The sequence below is a fragment of the Hylobates moloch genome, unplaced genomic scaffold, assembly GCF_009828535.3.
Source record: "Hylobates moloch isolate HMO894 unplaced genomic scaffold, HMol_V3 SCAFFOLD_5, whole genome shotgun sequence".
Classification (NCBI taxonomy): domain Eukaryota; kingdom Metazoa; phylum Chordata; class Mammalia; order Primates; family Hylobatidae; genus Hylobates; species Hylobates moloch.
In genome coordinates, this window is record NW_026652280.1 from 127474503 (window position 1) to 127489218 (window position 14716).

General features: G+C 36.4%; 1 protein-coding gene across 3 annotated transcripts in view; it reads right to left on the bottom strand.

Annotated features, from left to right (window-relative positions):
* Positions 1 to 1441: 1441 nt before the first annotated feature.
* The window catches only part of PLPPR4 (phospholipid phosphatase related 4), a 44687-nt gene continuing 31412 nt past the window's right edge, over positions 1442 to 14716 (bottom strand). The window contains exons 3-7 of one of the 3 annotated variants that reach the window (XM_032155285.2): positions 13706 to 13835; positions 11353 to 11548; positions 9624 to 9681; positions 8680 to 8853; positions 1442 to 5343 (exon numbers count right to left, since the gene is read on the bottom strand). In XM_032155285.2, the coding sequence (XP_032011176.2) occupies positions 4018 to 5343; positions 8680 to 8853; positions 9624 to 9681; positions 11353 to 11548; positions 13706 to 13835 (1884 nt within the window). In that variant the 3' untranslated portion in view covers positions 1442 to 4017. The remainder of the gene's footprint in view (positions 5344 to 8679; positions 8854 to 9623; positions 9682 to 11352; positions 11549 to 13705; positions 13836 to 14716) is intronic. The other 2 variants (XM_058439551.1, XM_032155286.2) reach the window with 2 other exon arrangements.

Genomic DNA, 14716 nt, shown 5'->3' on the forward strand with positions numbered 1-14716 from the left:
ATACTATTACTGAAATATATGCTTTCTTCAAATGGGAACATTTGATCCTAGGGCATTTTAGAATCTTCTTACAGAATAAAGGCAGAAACGTATTTAAGCAGAGGAAATGAAATATCCAGTCACAGACAGGCCTTTGGCAATTTTCCAAATCATAGTTGTTGTTTTTTTAGATTAAATCATCTTAACTCATTTTGATCTTTTCATTTATATTAATTACATTACTCTCTGAATCATGCATACATGTTTATATTCCCTTTGACCTGTAATATGGAATTACCCATAGACATCAAGTAAAGACTTGACCTATAAAAGACAGAAATAGCAAGGCCCTTAATGATAGAATCTACTCACCTGTTGCCTCATGATAACGGTACTAGGACTAGGGGTATATGTATACAGGTCACCTGTTTTCATATGTTATGTGGTGAAATAGTTGACGTAGGCTTTCAGCAACCCCAGTTGGCTTGCTTCTATTAACCTTGTAGTCAAAGATGGCAATACTAATTAGTTACTTATTTTAGATCATCACGTTATTTCCTATTTTCTTACCAGTTATTGCTTATTGGATAAAATACATAATGATAATCCATAGAAATTGAGAACTTTAGGACATCTTTTAGAAAGGGAAATATGGCTGAATGTCTCCATTTTAGAAACGAGAAAATCAAGACCTAGAGAAGTTTAATTTAAAGACCTAGAGAAACTGTATTTCACCCATTATATAAGATACACATTGTTTTTTCACATGTTAACTTCTCTAAAACCAGGATGTTTCCTACAATCAATAGTATCTTATATTGGCTGTTGGCCAGGTAGTGATTGTGATATTGTTGCCTGGTATGTATGAGCTTGGTTGCGATTGGACAGCTACGTGAACTTGGTGGCATTACTGGACATTTGTAACTTCACATATCATTCAACAAACTCCTTAGAACCATTTGAGTAAATCCTAAGTTCTGGTTGTGGTCTAAAAACTTGTGCTAATACCTTCCAGTGAGATGTACAAATCGTCAGCAGTAAAATTCATATAATGAGTCTTAAAGGCTTGAAAGAATATCGTGGAGTTAATGGTGAAGCATTCTTTTAAGAAAAGCTTCAACGCCAATGGCCATGATGACATAAACGGCGCTACTGTTTGGGAAAATAAGTACATCAACTACTCTTAGTCAAGTCCTTCATATTTTCTTTTTCATACACTGTAACATTGACATGCAAAAATATGTGTAAAGTATAATAGAGCTCGTTTAATAAGCATAAAAGAAAATTCTAAACAATAAGAAAACATGTCATAGATTGAGAAACTTTTCTTTCTTAATTGTAACCCATTCCTAAACAATTATGAATTTAATCAATTCTGATTTTTTCTTATTTCCTCAGTTATTTTCCTATAAGCCAAGCTATTATCTATTCAGACTCTGAAGTAAAAACCAAACTATTCCAATTTTGATGAAGAAATCTAATCTTTATTTCTATGATTTTAGCACAATATACTCACACAATAGCTTTTATCTGTACTTAACAAAATACATTTATAGCACTTTACAAACTTTATCAGTTTGGAAAACATTGCATAACATTTTTTTAAACACAATACTTTATATATACTATATATATTTTCATAATTTTATTTACTTTAAAAAGATAATTAACTCTCTTTATTCAATACTTGGTTTTATCAGTAAAGCACAGCCTAACAAAGGAAGAAGTGCTCCCATTAGCAAATAAGATAAATAGAACACTAAGAAGAGATACCACCTTTTAGTCTGATTTATTTTAAATTAAGGTACCAGTGGAATGTAAACAAATTTTTTTGTAATTTTTTTTTTACAAAAGACATGTTATCAAATATACATGCAGAGGTCTGAGTTCTAGTGTCTATCATTATATGTCCTTAACAATGTGGTACAATTTGTTAAGTCATTAAAAACTGTAGCCTTTGGCACTTTGAGTAGAAAAAGAATGTATCAATATTTATGTAAAGAAAAAAAACTTCAATGACTAGAGAAGTACTTTAAAATCTTTTGTTAAGAAATAGGAAAGATTAGGAAATATCATACTGCACCTGAAATGCTGTAGCAGGGGTTTTTGTTTGTTAGTTTTTGTCCTTCAGAGTACTAAAACCAGCCCACCTTTCCCTCTACAAACTGGCAAAAGCCAGTAGGAGCGTCATGATGGCGGTGGTGGTGAGAAGTGGGGAAGGCAACATTTTATTCCCACTCCCCTCTCTGAGAAGGAAATTGCCAGAAGGGATATGGTTGAGTCCAGGTTTTATTGCCAGAGTTTTCAATTCTGCTGGTTTCAGCTAAATTCCTAATGCCTTTGAGGTTGCTTTTTCTAGAAAGCTCCGCCTTTTTCATGTGGAAATTGATAATGATGTGATACTATTCATCTGTAAACAACTCCTTCTGTTATTGGAAAGTGAGCTAAGATCAGATCAACCATCTCTGTTGTTTCCTTTCATCCCCTTGGCAATCATCAAGTATATGTCGGAATTCTTATGAAATGGCGTAAAAAAGTTTAATACTAAGTTCCAAGAACTGAGTATGTCTTCATACTTTAAGTTGGAATACACTCCAAAATATTTTGTTTTTATCTTCTTATCAATGGTATTGGTTTGCTTTGATTTAGGCTCAAGGCTTGATTCAGGATAGGTAGCAACAATGGTTGTTTGCATGTTAAACTAAAACTGCACCTATTCAGATATTTTGAAGAAAGTCATTCTTAATTTATACCGTGAGATACTTTGACTTACCAACATGTATTTTTTTCAGATTCTTCCTCTTGGTGTCCAATTAACAAAAATGTTTTAGAGACAAGAGTCAAACTTAACCAGTGTGGCTCTAATTTACTGGTCATCAGGATATAGAAAAAAAAAAAGTTAATAATGTAGAACCAAATGGGACTTTTAGATTACTTGTTAAGATGGCAACCTATGCCAGCTAGTTGTAGACATCTAAGGGCAAACTTGACCACCATTTCTGGCAATGTGACCCACAATGTCAAGTTTTGGCTCAGATTTCTTGTTTGCAAATTCACAGCAGTATATTTTGCTCAAGGAATGTCAATTGTTATTTTTGCTTTTAAAATAGGAGAACATATCTATAACATCAAAAAAATTAATCAATAAGTTAAGGAGAAGCCATAGAAAGCAAAATATGATCACAACAACTTCAAAAGATTCTCTAAAATAATAATATTTATAAAATTATGCAAATTTACTCACTAAGAAAACAGATTCGTTAGCAGTACCTATACTTAAATAAAAAGTAAGCAGCAGAAAAACTATGCAGAAAAGTACTAGTTATTCTCTTTCACTGAAAATATTCCTACACAATTTTTGATGTTGAAGAAAGCAGAATTTTGAAGAAACGCACAAAAACCTTTTCATTTTTTTGACTGTGACAGAGCCACTACAGAGAAGCTGCGGGGTGTTCTATTCTAACACAAAGCAGCCAGCATCTTCTTAATAAAGTAGCATTTCTTTAACAAGGAATTGCACACCACTATTTCACAGCTAAATAGAGTTTGAGAGTTTACATGGTATATGTACTATAATAATCAGCACCACCCGTATTGAGCTGTAGGTGCAGATTCTGCAAAATGAATATATAATACTGCATGGCCTCTGCTGTAGGGAAAACGTGTGTGTTCTGGGTTCCCACAGCTCACTATAAAGAAAAATCCCCAAAGTTGGCACATTCAGGAAGTAAAATAGTACACATTTGAAGAAAACCACTTTCTTTTGATACTGCCCTCTGCAAAACCTTTTAAGTTTGACGACAGGTCTTAAGAAAACTCTTCACATCATCACGTTAGTTAGGTTCTTGCATTGTGCTTTTCCCTCTCCTTGATGTGAGATCTACAAGTTTGAGTATAGCAATTCTGAAAAGTTACAGAGTTCTGGGCTGATGGTAGACAGTCTAGCTTGGTGAGACTTCCCAATTCGCTGGAACAGAACACAGGTAGAATCAACATATGGTCTTTTGGGAGTAGCGCAAATGATGGAATGGACATCACTCAATCCTTATAAGCCCGTGTGGGGGAGGTTCCTTTGTAGAAGATATTTCTAGTGTTTTCGGGGCTGTTGCTTCTTTCAGGGATTAGAATGATGTTGCCCTTTCTCCGCAAGGTGGAGTCGCGGGAAGAAGAAATGGACAGCGTCTCTGAGCCAATTTCGCTGCCCTCTACTGGGGTGACGCGGATGGTGGTAATTCCGTGGTGGTGATGCTCATTGCTATCAATGTTGCTTCTCTTGCGATCTCCAGAACCAAAGCTGTCTTTCAGAGACTCACAGCTTTCTGAGTCCCTGTTGAGATCGTTGAGCTCGTAAGTTTGGCGAAGGCTGCCCTTTTCAGGGGCTTTCCACTTCCAGGAGCCACTGCCTTCACCTTCAGTGGACGGGATCTGTATGATGGGCCTGTTGTTCTCCGGGTGAGCCTCAACCCTCACTATCCCACTGGGCTCATGGTCTGTCAAGGTTTTATAGCGGATGGAGCCAGTGCAGGAGACCGTGCTGCCTTCAGTGTTCTTGGGGCTGCTTTGGAGGACACCCTGCTGCTTGGACATGGCTATGACTTGCATGATTCGGGGCTGGCTGTTGCTTCTGTTACAGGCCACAGTCTTCTCAGCAGCTTTTAACCACTTGGCCCGAGCAGAGCTGCTTTTGGGGGAGGTGCTTATGTTTTCCTGAGTCTCCTCAGGGATGTGCACCAACTGTGAGGACCCAGGGCGGGACTGAATGGACACTCTTGGCCCTCCAGGCATGCTGTTGTTACATCCGGGGACAGCGCCAGGCTGGATTTTGAGGTACTGATTGCCAGGACCATGGTGGTCTCCATTCACCCCTACCCTCGATGGCTCTGAGCTTGACCTCATTTCTATGGATCTGGGTGGTGACTGCCCAGGCTCAGGCTCTATGACTTGCAACGACAACTTTCGACTTTCATTCTTATTCTTCCACTGGGTGAGGAGCTGCTTTGATCGAGCGGAATCCATAGAGGCGTGAATGCTCGCATTTCTTCTGACAGGGTCTTCTACAGATGGGGTATTGGCCCGCGGCAAGGTATTGCTGAAGGTAACCATGTTCTCCTTCCCCATGGGGCTTCGTGGAGTAATGATTTCCACATCAGCATTTGCTCTTTTGAGATTTGTCAAAGAGCTAGCATCTCTGTGGTTTCGGTTGAGGATGCCTTCTGTATGAGCAATTCCATCACTGCTGCTACCATTTTTAGCAGATAAAACTCGGTTGGGATCTTGATTGAGGTCTGTCAGAGACCTGAGGGCGTCTCTGTGCTGAAACATACTCTCATCACTGGGCAGGAAATTCCCCACAGCATACAAGCCCTAGTGTTTGAGAGAAAGCAATAAATATCATGCACTAGAAGACAGTCGCTAGGGTTTCCTTAGAGTACCCACTGAAGTACATACATAGGTATATGCTTCCTGTACACCATTGACTAGTACAAATAATGAAACATGAAAACTATATTTTTGCAGGGAAATACTTTGTAAGTTATATCATAAATCACTGCATGAATTGCTCAGCAATGCGAACCCCATTCTTTTCTCCATCCTACTGGATGTTTTTGTCAATCTTATCCTGTGTATATTTTCAGAAGAAAAAGCAGACAAAAGAGAAATAAGGACATTTTTTTTTTCTGCCTTTCAAAGCAATTCATTTTTCTGGATTTAGGAACTTCTTGTTCAGTGACATCTCAAATGGCTTAAATGATTTATTTTACCTTCCATTTTCAATCATATGATGGAAAATAGAAGAAGTGTACAAAATATAGAACAATATATCATTTATAAAAAATGATATCTGGTTTTGAAATAAGGTCAGAGACATATGTTATTACTATTCACACTGAGTACAGCCTTGTGTGTTCTGCATTGTACAGGGTGCTCTTGGAAGAGAGGGCAAAAACCATCGCCAGATTGGGGCACCTAGCTTCTTTCCTGATTTAAACTGGGTCATAAATTGGGAAATACTATTTGATCAATTTAGTACCATTGCACTAAATTTGAGCCAGATTTTATTTAATTTTGTCTTCATACACATTGTATCTTTTTTTGTTTGTTTTAGATTTGGGAAGCAAAAATTTGGAAAAAGGCTAAGTTCAGACTCAAAATCATTACCCTTTAGGCACATAGAAGATCTAATCCCTGCTGGAGTTTGAGTTTTTGAGATACTTGGTATTACAGATAAAAATCAAGCAGCAGACACCTATTTGTGTGCTAATTTCAAAAGGAGGTAACCACTGTCTACTATTCAAGTTCAAAACAAAAATATTGATTTAACATTTTATAGAATGCTTAACAATGAACAAAGCATTGGCTTAGAACTGAAAATTTTCCAATTTTAGGGCAAGAGTGCAGACAGAAATGAAATAGTCAAGCTCCTGCCTCTTCAAGTATTTTAATTCCTGGCGGAAACCTTCTTCTAAATATCTGTCTATGCTCTCACCAGAATGAGCAATCCCTACCTCATGTTCTATTAATAATTGTACTTAAATTTGTAAGTTGGGGAAAATCCTCCACTAAACTATAAGCTCTCCATACAAGTACAGCCATGTGTCACTTAATGACAGGGATACATTCTAAGAAATGCATTGACAGGTGATTTTGTCATTGCATGAACATCATAAAGTTCACTTACACAAATCTAGATGGCATAGCCTCCCACACACCTAGGCTCTATGGTATAGCCTATTGCTCCTAGGCTACAAAATCCTACAGTGTGTTACTATACTGAATACTCTAGGGAATTGTAACACAATGGTAAGCACTTGCATATCTAAATATAGAAAACACATAGAAAAAAATTCAGTACTCTAATCTTATGGGATCACCATGGTATTATATATGGGGTCCATGGTTGACCAAAATATCATTAGGTGACACATGACTGTAGTTGTTTAATTCTTGTTATGACATGGGACAGAGAGTTAGTATCTTTATTTTGTAGGTGAAGAAACAGGCTTCTGAGAAGCTGTGTAACTTGGCTAAGTGGAGGAAAATTTGGATTCATAACCAAATCCTTTGGGCTATAAATCCCATGCTAATTCCAGGACATCATGAAATGACACACATGCGAAAAGCAATACATAAACTAGAGAGTGGCATTTTCAGTCTCCTTTATTTCTTCTGCAATGCACATTGCCAACTAACACTCCCATGGGCAACCCAGGCTTATGCACAATTCCTGGCACACCAGCTTTAACTCGATCCCTTTCTCCTGCAGTGAAGAACGCGTGCGAGTAAGAATAACTTTTAAGGTGACAATCTTGACTGTGCCAGTTTATGAAAATAAAAAAACTTATAAAATTATAGCACACTTCAGTACTTTACCTGTATTTCGGTAATCTTTTTCTTGTAATGCATTTCCAAGGGCACTAAGACCACACGATTGAGAACTTTGGCTACAGAAAATTTATTTTTTATTTCTGTCAGCTCTTCTCAGTTTCTTTCATTATTGCCTTTTCCTCTGCATGTCAGTTGTTTATTGGTATTCCTTGGCTACCTTTTATTTTTATGACCTGGCAATTTTATATACCCGTAGTAACTACAATGGTACTTCCATTAAGTATCCTTCTCCAGTACTGATTGCTCTTTTGAACTCCAGAAGCAACTACTCAAGTGCTTATTGATTCAATTGATCCCCTCAACTCCCTTTACCCCCACAGATCTGCTTCATCTGTCGTTTACCTGGTCTGCTAATGAAGTCATCATCTGCCCAGTGCTCCATGCTGGAAACCTGGCCATTATGTCTCATTCCTCCTGTTCCCCCACCTTCCACCTCCACTTGCTCTTTCAGATGCCTGTCTCTTTGCATATGTAGTTTCTTCTTCTTGAATGCCCTCCCTTCTTTTTTACCCCATGGAAGTCCCATTAAAAACAACAACAACAACAACATCAACAACAACAACACACATACATCACTTTTGTGACGTCTTTTCTAACTTCCTCAGGCAGTTTGCTATTCCTAAAATACTTTGTTCATACCCTGTTATATCGTTTAACATGTTGTAACCATTTCTATTTATGTTAGTCTTTACATTGTAAACTTCTAAAGAATACATCTCATTTCTCAGTGTTACAATGTTCAGTATAATCCCTGGCACAGAATAGATATTGAATAAATGTAAAATGCATGAATGCATGCATGCATGACAAAATGAAATGGACAATCTCAGTTTCCTTATGCTGAGGATATTTCCCTTAGAGGGAGACCAGGCTTGAAAAAAGAGTAGTGTTAAAGAAGTCAGTATTAGTTGGATCACAGTTACATTCAGGTGCTAAATCTGTGGTGTTGGGCAAGTTATATAAACTTTAACTAAATTTTTGCTTTCGCTAACCTTACTTTCGGCAATAATCACTTTCCTCATCTGTAGCATTATAATTATACTATTAATAGTAGTCCCTGCCCACCTCCTGTTTGGTTGACATAAAGACAAAATTCAAAAATCTTTCTAAAATTACAATTTCTGGCTCATAGTAAGAGTTCAATAAATGATTTTCTTGAAAGTGGGATATGTGTTTTGGCATAGAATGGAGATGTGGCCAGAGATTTTCTCATGAATATAAAATATATCGCAAGGAAGCTATTATAGTGCAAAATATTCTATGCATGTTTTCCATTTTAAACTTTGGTTTATAAGATAATAGTAAATTATTTACCAAGTACAGTGCAATTCCTCCTCCTATTAAAAAGCCACAATAGACATCAACTGGGTGGTTCTTATACTGAGTTATCCGTGTTAGCCCGCAGATTATTCCACAGATGATAAATGTGAAGACCAAGAGAGGTTTCAGAAGCTTAGAGGAATCCGTTAATGTGGAATTGAAGTACATCTTAAAAATGGAAGAAGTGGGTTAAGTATGTTAGAAAGGCCATTTTATTAGTAAATTATAATCAAATAAAAAGTTAAAAGTCTGATACAATTGACTTCAGTTTTACTGTTTCACCCCCTCTTCCTATGGCTATGTTCTGTACCTGCCAAGAAGGGATATGCATGATGAAATTTATCAAATAAATAACAGATCTCTCATTTAATTACATGAAAGTTGGAAAAATACCAAAACAGTAGAGTTAGCCATTTAACTGTTTAGTCTCCATGTTACTTGTCATATAATTTCGCTCATTTTTCTCAGGAAAGACTTCATGGACTATTGTACAAATTAGATAAAATGACTATTCATTGTACAACATTTCTAAATTTACACTGACCTAAAACTTATTGTTACAGAAATACTAAAGTAGCGTATGTTTGTGTGTGTGTGTGTGCGCGCACACTGTATGTCTTTGTGGGTACTTACTGTGATTCTTTCAAGTTTTGTAACATTCCTATAATTCACAATATCCTTCTATGAAGTATAATATTAAAGGGATACCAGAATAAGTGAATACTATTATAACTGTGTAGAAAAATTCTTTTACTGTACTATTTTTTATAGTAATGTTTGATTTCTGCTTTGGATGCCATTGTATTGAAAGGCTGCAGTGCTAAATTTACCATTCTGTTATTACATGGCTATATCATCTGATTAGTCACCTGGAGAAAACACTTATTCCTCAGATTTTCTATAGAACACAACTTAACAAAAAAGAACCAGTTACTTACCGAAACATACACAGCTGCAAAGGCAGCAAGGGTTGCATGTTGAGAAGGGAAGGACTTTCTGCCAAAAGAAGATAGTCAAATTATGCCTTGTAGTTCAGATACACTGCTAGCAATCATCTCAAAGACACTGAGTGGTTAAAATGTTCAACTTAAAAGTCACAAGGCAATAAGCAATAATTTTACTTTCTGTTCAACTTTCTGGTGAAAGACCTTAGTGATAAAATAAATACTGCTAATCACTATTAATATTAACAAATAGTAGTGATGTACTTTCCAGTATAAAGAACTGCTAGCTTGGCAAGGGGCCACTTCATTACATCACTAGAAGGATGGTTGAAAGTACAAATGGATTGGAAAACACCATTGTTCTTTGGTGTAAGAATTATACCAGTTCTAAGTAACAGCTCATAAAACATAGGGGTTTAAAGCTTTAAACTTTTTCTATGCTCCTAAACACATTGTTTTATTTACATAAAAATTTTAAAAAATGAAGTTATTTTCTCATGGCATTGGATCTAAATGTGTTTTGTTAATACTCTAGAAAGCATAAGAAAAGTCTAATTTTAACAAAATGTTTCTCTACAAAATTAACAAAATGTAGTACACTTTACAATAATTTCATCTCAAGAATCGTAGATCATCTTATTTAAACAGTTTAAAGAGCAGGCAAAGGTAGCGAAGAGACACTGAAAAGGGCAGGCAAAAGAAGAATAGAGATTTGTTTCAATGAATTAAAAAATTAGAAAAAATAAAATTCACTAAATTAGTGCCTTCCTAATTATTTGGTACCATGATAAAGAAGATCCCCATTCAATAGAGATAAATCAATGTAATAGGACTGAGAAAAAAATAGAGGACATAGGTCTTGGCTGTAGGCCCAAAATTATTGAATGATACATGAGAAACTTAATGTGTATAATCACATAACATCAGGCTTTAATTATTCAGGTGTACCTATTAACTTATTTTTGACTCTTTAGTCAATATTTGGGAACTTATTGAGTGGAAAATTCAATTCTTTCAATAATTGATTGGCCCTTATCCCTCTGCAATTTATTTCTTTTGAGCCTCTAAACTACTATCTCTTGTCGTGTAAGTTTATTTTTACTTTGTTTATTAAAAAATTTAATGCATTGGTAACTTCTTGAGTTTCCTTTATATTCTGACATGTAAGGCCAGAAGCTATGCACACCTGGGTTCATTCAAAGAATGAATGAACTTATGGCACAGAGTCTGGGGCATGAGTTATATCTGATTCAAAGAAAACATATGCAATCCTAGATGTTATCCCTTCTCAAACTTTACAAAAAGGAAAATTCACATTTTTTTATAGAACATATAATGGAGATATAACTTTCATATGTGTTTAGTCTTTAAACCAGTACAAGAGTTATAGTGACTGCCAGCCATGATTGACTGTGAATATTCTGAAATAAACCATTTATAGCAACCTAAAACCATAATGGGTATAGGATTGATCACAAAACATGGTGAAGTTTGGCGAAATAGGGACTAATAGCAAAAATGTGAGGCTGAAATTTGGAGACATCGAGAATTTGGAAGAAGCCCCCAATGAGTTTCTATGGTTTAGTAATTGAAGAGATCATTGAATTGAAAAGAAAAATAAAAACAAAATCATGACTGGAAAAGGCATGCTTAAAGTGATACTCCAACCAGCAATTGAATAATGAAAACAATGATGCAGAGTGTTTTTAGATCTATTTCTAACCTGCCACTGTTGATAACTGTGAGGTCAGATCCTGAGCAAATATCTTCCACAATGTAGGAATTTTCTTTGCAAGATACGTTCAGAGAGGTATAGTTTGGTTTGCACACAGTCAGAAAGTAAGGTGCTTGATATCCTGTGGACAGCTGTATGATATCTGTAATGAGAGCTGTAGAGCATAGTCCAAATACATGAACACCTATAAGCAAAATGAAAGAAATTGTTACCAAGTTGGTGGTTGCGTCAGCATCAAACATATTCATTAAACATTAATGAATTAAGATCTTAAAATCTATTGTGTTCATTTTCTCTAAGTTAATTTCAAGAAGACAGTATAGAAAATTCCTAAACTTCTAAACAGATACTTAAGGCCAAAATAAAGGCAATGAGTATCTCCAAAGTAGTAACTTCAGGCACTTTTGTTAATTTGGTGATAAAGGGCCAATTCTTAACATTCACTGTAAGTCACTTGCCAGACACTTGGAGCATGCTAAGGTATGATTTAAGAGGGATGACATGTGTGGAATGAAGAAAAATTTAAGGTAGTTTTAATTTGCTTAGCATTTCTAAGTTGCCAGGGTTATTTCTCCCTAATGGTCTCTAACACTAGCCACAGTTATCACACCCTACAGAATCCATTCTAATTCTCTTCAAGCTGTGATCATACTAGGAATGCTAATTAAAACAGAGAAGTCAGACAGGCCCTAACGTGGAAATGACAATTTTATCCTAGGTGCACGAATGTAGGGAGCCTACGTGTGTGTTTGGAATTTGGACATGATGTTCTTACATCTCTTGGTCCAAATTCTTTTTTCTGTCTCTCCTAGGACCAGTCTTAAACCATGAAATAAAAAAATCCTTGCACTTGTACATGCAAACTCCATGCCTGCTTAAAGTTGTTTGCTTGGCCTTATCTTTGGGAGTCCAGCTCTCTGCTCACAGGCACATGATCTGGAACTTTCTCACTCTAGGTTTTCTTGTCACCCTAGATTCATTCTGTACTTGACAGCTTGCATTCTGATTCATGAGTTGCTCATAGAAATCATTATGAGAGGACCAGGGTAATTCTTCAGTCACCGCCTCCAGACCAAGAGTGCTGGCTTGCACATTACCCTGTTTTGCATTTTTCTTCACTGCTTACTGTCACCTAACCACCATTCCTCCAATTGCTTCTCCACCCACACACCTGGGATTCATGACACAGAAACTTTATTTCTACATTCTAATTCCTAGAAGCATGCAAAGACGTACTTTTTCCTTTGGATAATGGACTTTCTAGACCTATCGCTGATGCAGGCTCTGGAACATTGTTCTCTAGGATAGAATGGATCATCCTTCCAGTCGAGAGAGGGTATGTGGCCCTCTGTCCAGAGTATTTTGTCACATTAGGGAATATTTTCTCTGTGAGCAGCTACATGTCCTGGAGTTTTATTTCCTTGCCTGAGTTTGCGATGCTGTTAAGCTGTCTATTGTTTTCTTATCATCTCAATGTGATGGTAAGAAAATGCTTAGTGGAGCAGAGTCTGGGGCAGGAGTTAGACCTGATTTTTCCTCTGAGAAAGAAATTTGTGTATAATTATCTATTAGGGATTAAGCAAAGCCATCAATTATTTTGAGCTTACATGTTACAGGTAAAAATAATTTTATGCTGACTTATTGGGAATGAACAGAAAACATTCAGGTTGGTGTGATGTATTGTGGGTGACTATTCAACTATATTAAAAAAATAAAAGACCTGTGACTGGAACAACATTAAGATGGTCCAATGCTAAGCAGTAGAGATGAAGGTTTGAAAACTGGTTTGATTCCGTTGCTGATATCCAAGTCTATAGATTTTCTATAGGTCTCGTAAAAGATGAAAGGTAACATTAGGGGCTACAACCAAGGAAAAATGGCCATGATGCAGTACTCAATGGTGACATTTTAAAGTGTAGTAACTTCTGGATGAAAACGCTCTAGGACAATTGAAATGGAATCACTAATGTGGCTAAAGTAATTTCTGAAGAGTTGTCTATTCATTCTGGCCTGCTGACGTTTGTTCTCCATTTTAAAAAACTGAACACAGATCCAGTGAAACCATTTTAAAATAAATTCATACTTCAACCAGAGCTAAGGCAAAAATAAGTTGAAACACACGGCATATTAGCTCTCAAAACAAGGGCTACGACTGTAAATAATACATTTCAGATACAAAGCCCAAATTTTGGTGTTTTAAGTTTCTTGTACAACGTAAAACTAATCATGTACTGAAATTATACCTCTAAATTATAGTGTAAGAGACTTGATATCTATAATTAAATATAACATTTCAATTTGAAAAAAAACATTTCTTTTCTTTGTGGTTCCCCACACCCACCAACGAATCTGACGGCTCGTCTGAGGAAGGAATTGAAGTTGCAGCCTCCAGCATTAATGTTGGGCTCTAGTCCGACCCCATTTCTTCTTTTGGAGAGGCAACAGTAGAGAATTCCTTCTCCTACCATAATCTGCAAAGATAGAAGGGTATTCAGGAAGAGGCATGTTGGAATACCTATTAAGCCAACAGGTATAAAGGAATTATATATCACTCTTTAACATATCAATTCAATAAAGTAAAGATGTAAATTTTCTTAAGAGCTTTAAAGGCACAGCAATTTCTTCTGAGAATTTGATCAAGCAGTGAGAAGTAAGTAATCAGGCCACTCTGATGAGATTTTGTAGGGTCTTCTGGACTCTCATGTACTGGAACATTTTACCAGCAGATTAGGTCCATAAGCCAATTTGGGATTGAGCAGAAGGATCAATCCATGGAAAGTATGTGAGTGTAGAAAAGTGCTTTCTACAGCATAGCTGTCCCATAAATATTTCTGCAATGATGGAACTATCCTTTGCACTGTCCAATACAGTAGTCACTACCCATATGTGGGTATTGATCACTTGAAATATAGCTACCGCAAATGAGTAGCTGAATTTTTAATCTTATGCCATTGTATTAATTATTTAAAAATTAAATACACTTAAATATAAAATGAAGTGGCCACAGGTGGCTAGTGGCTGTCTTATCAGAGAATGCAGACTACAAGAGAATCTAGGTCAGCAGGGTAGTATTTCCTAGATATAGACATTTAGACAATGTGTTCACAATGTCATACAGTAGTGTCAAGAGGACTGTCTTAAGATAAGGAACAGGGCACTTTGCTGCAGGATTTTAGGACCTGTGAGATCAATGAAGGAACTCAGTATGATTTAGGCATGATTTCCTTCAGTAAGTTTTCTTTGAAACCTCTTACTGTACCCTGAATTGAATCACATCTCTGTCTATGTGGCTCCCTTAGCATCTTATCCTTCCCTCTAGCATAGCTTTATGAAATTGTTCATTTGGCTGTCT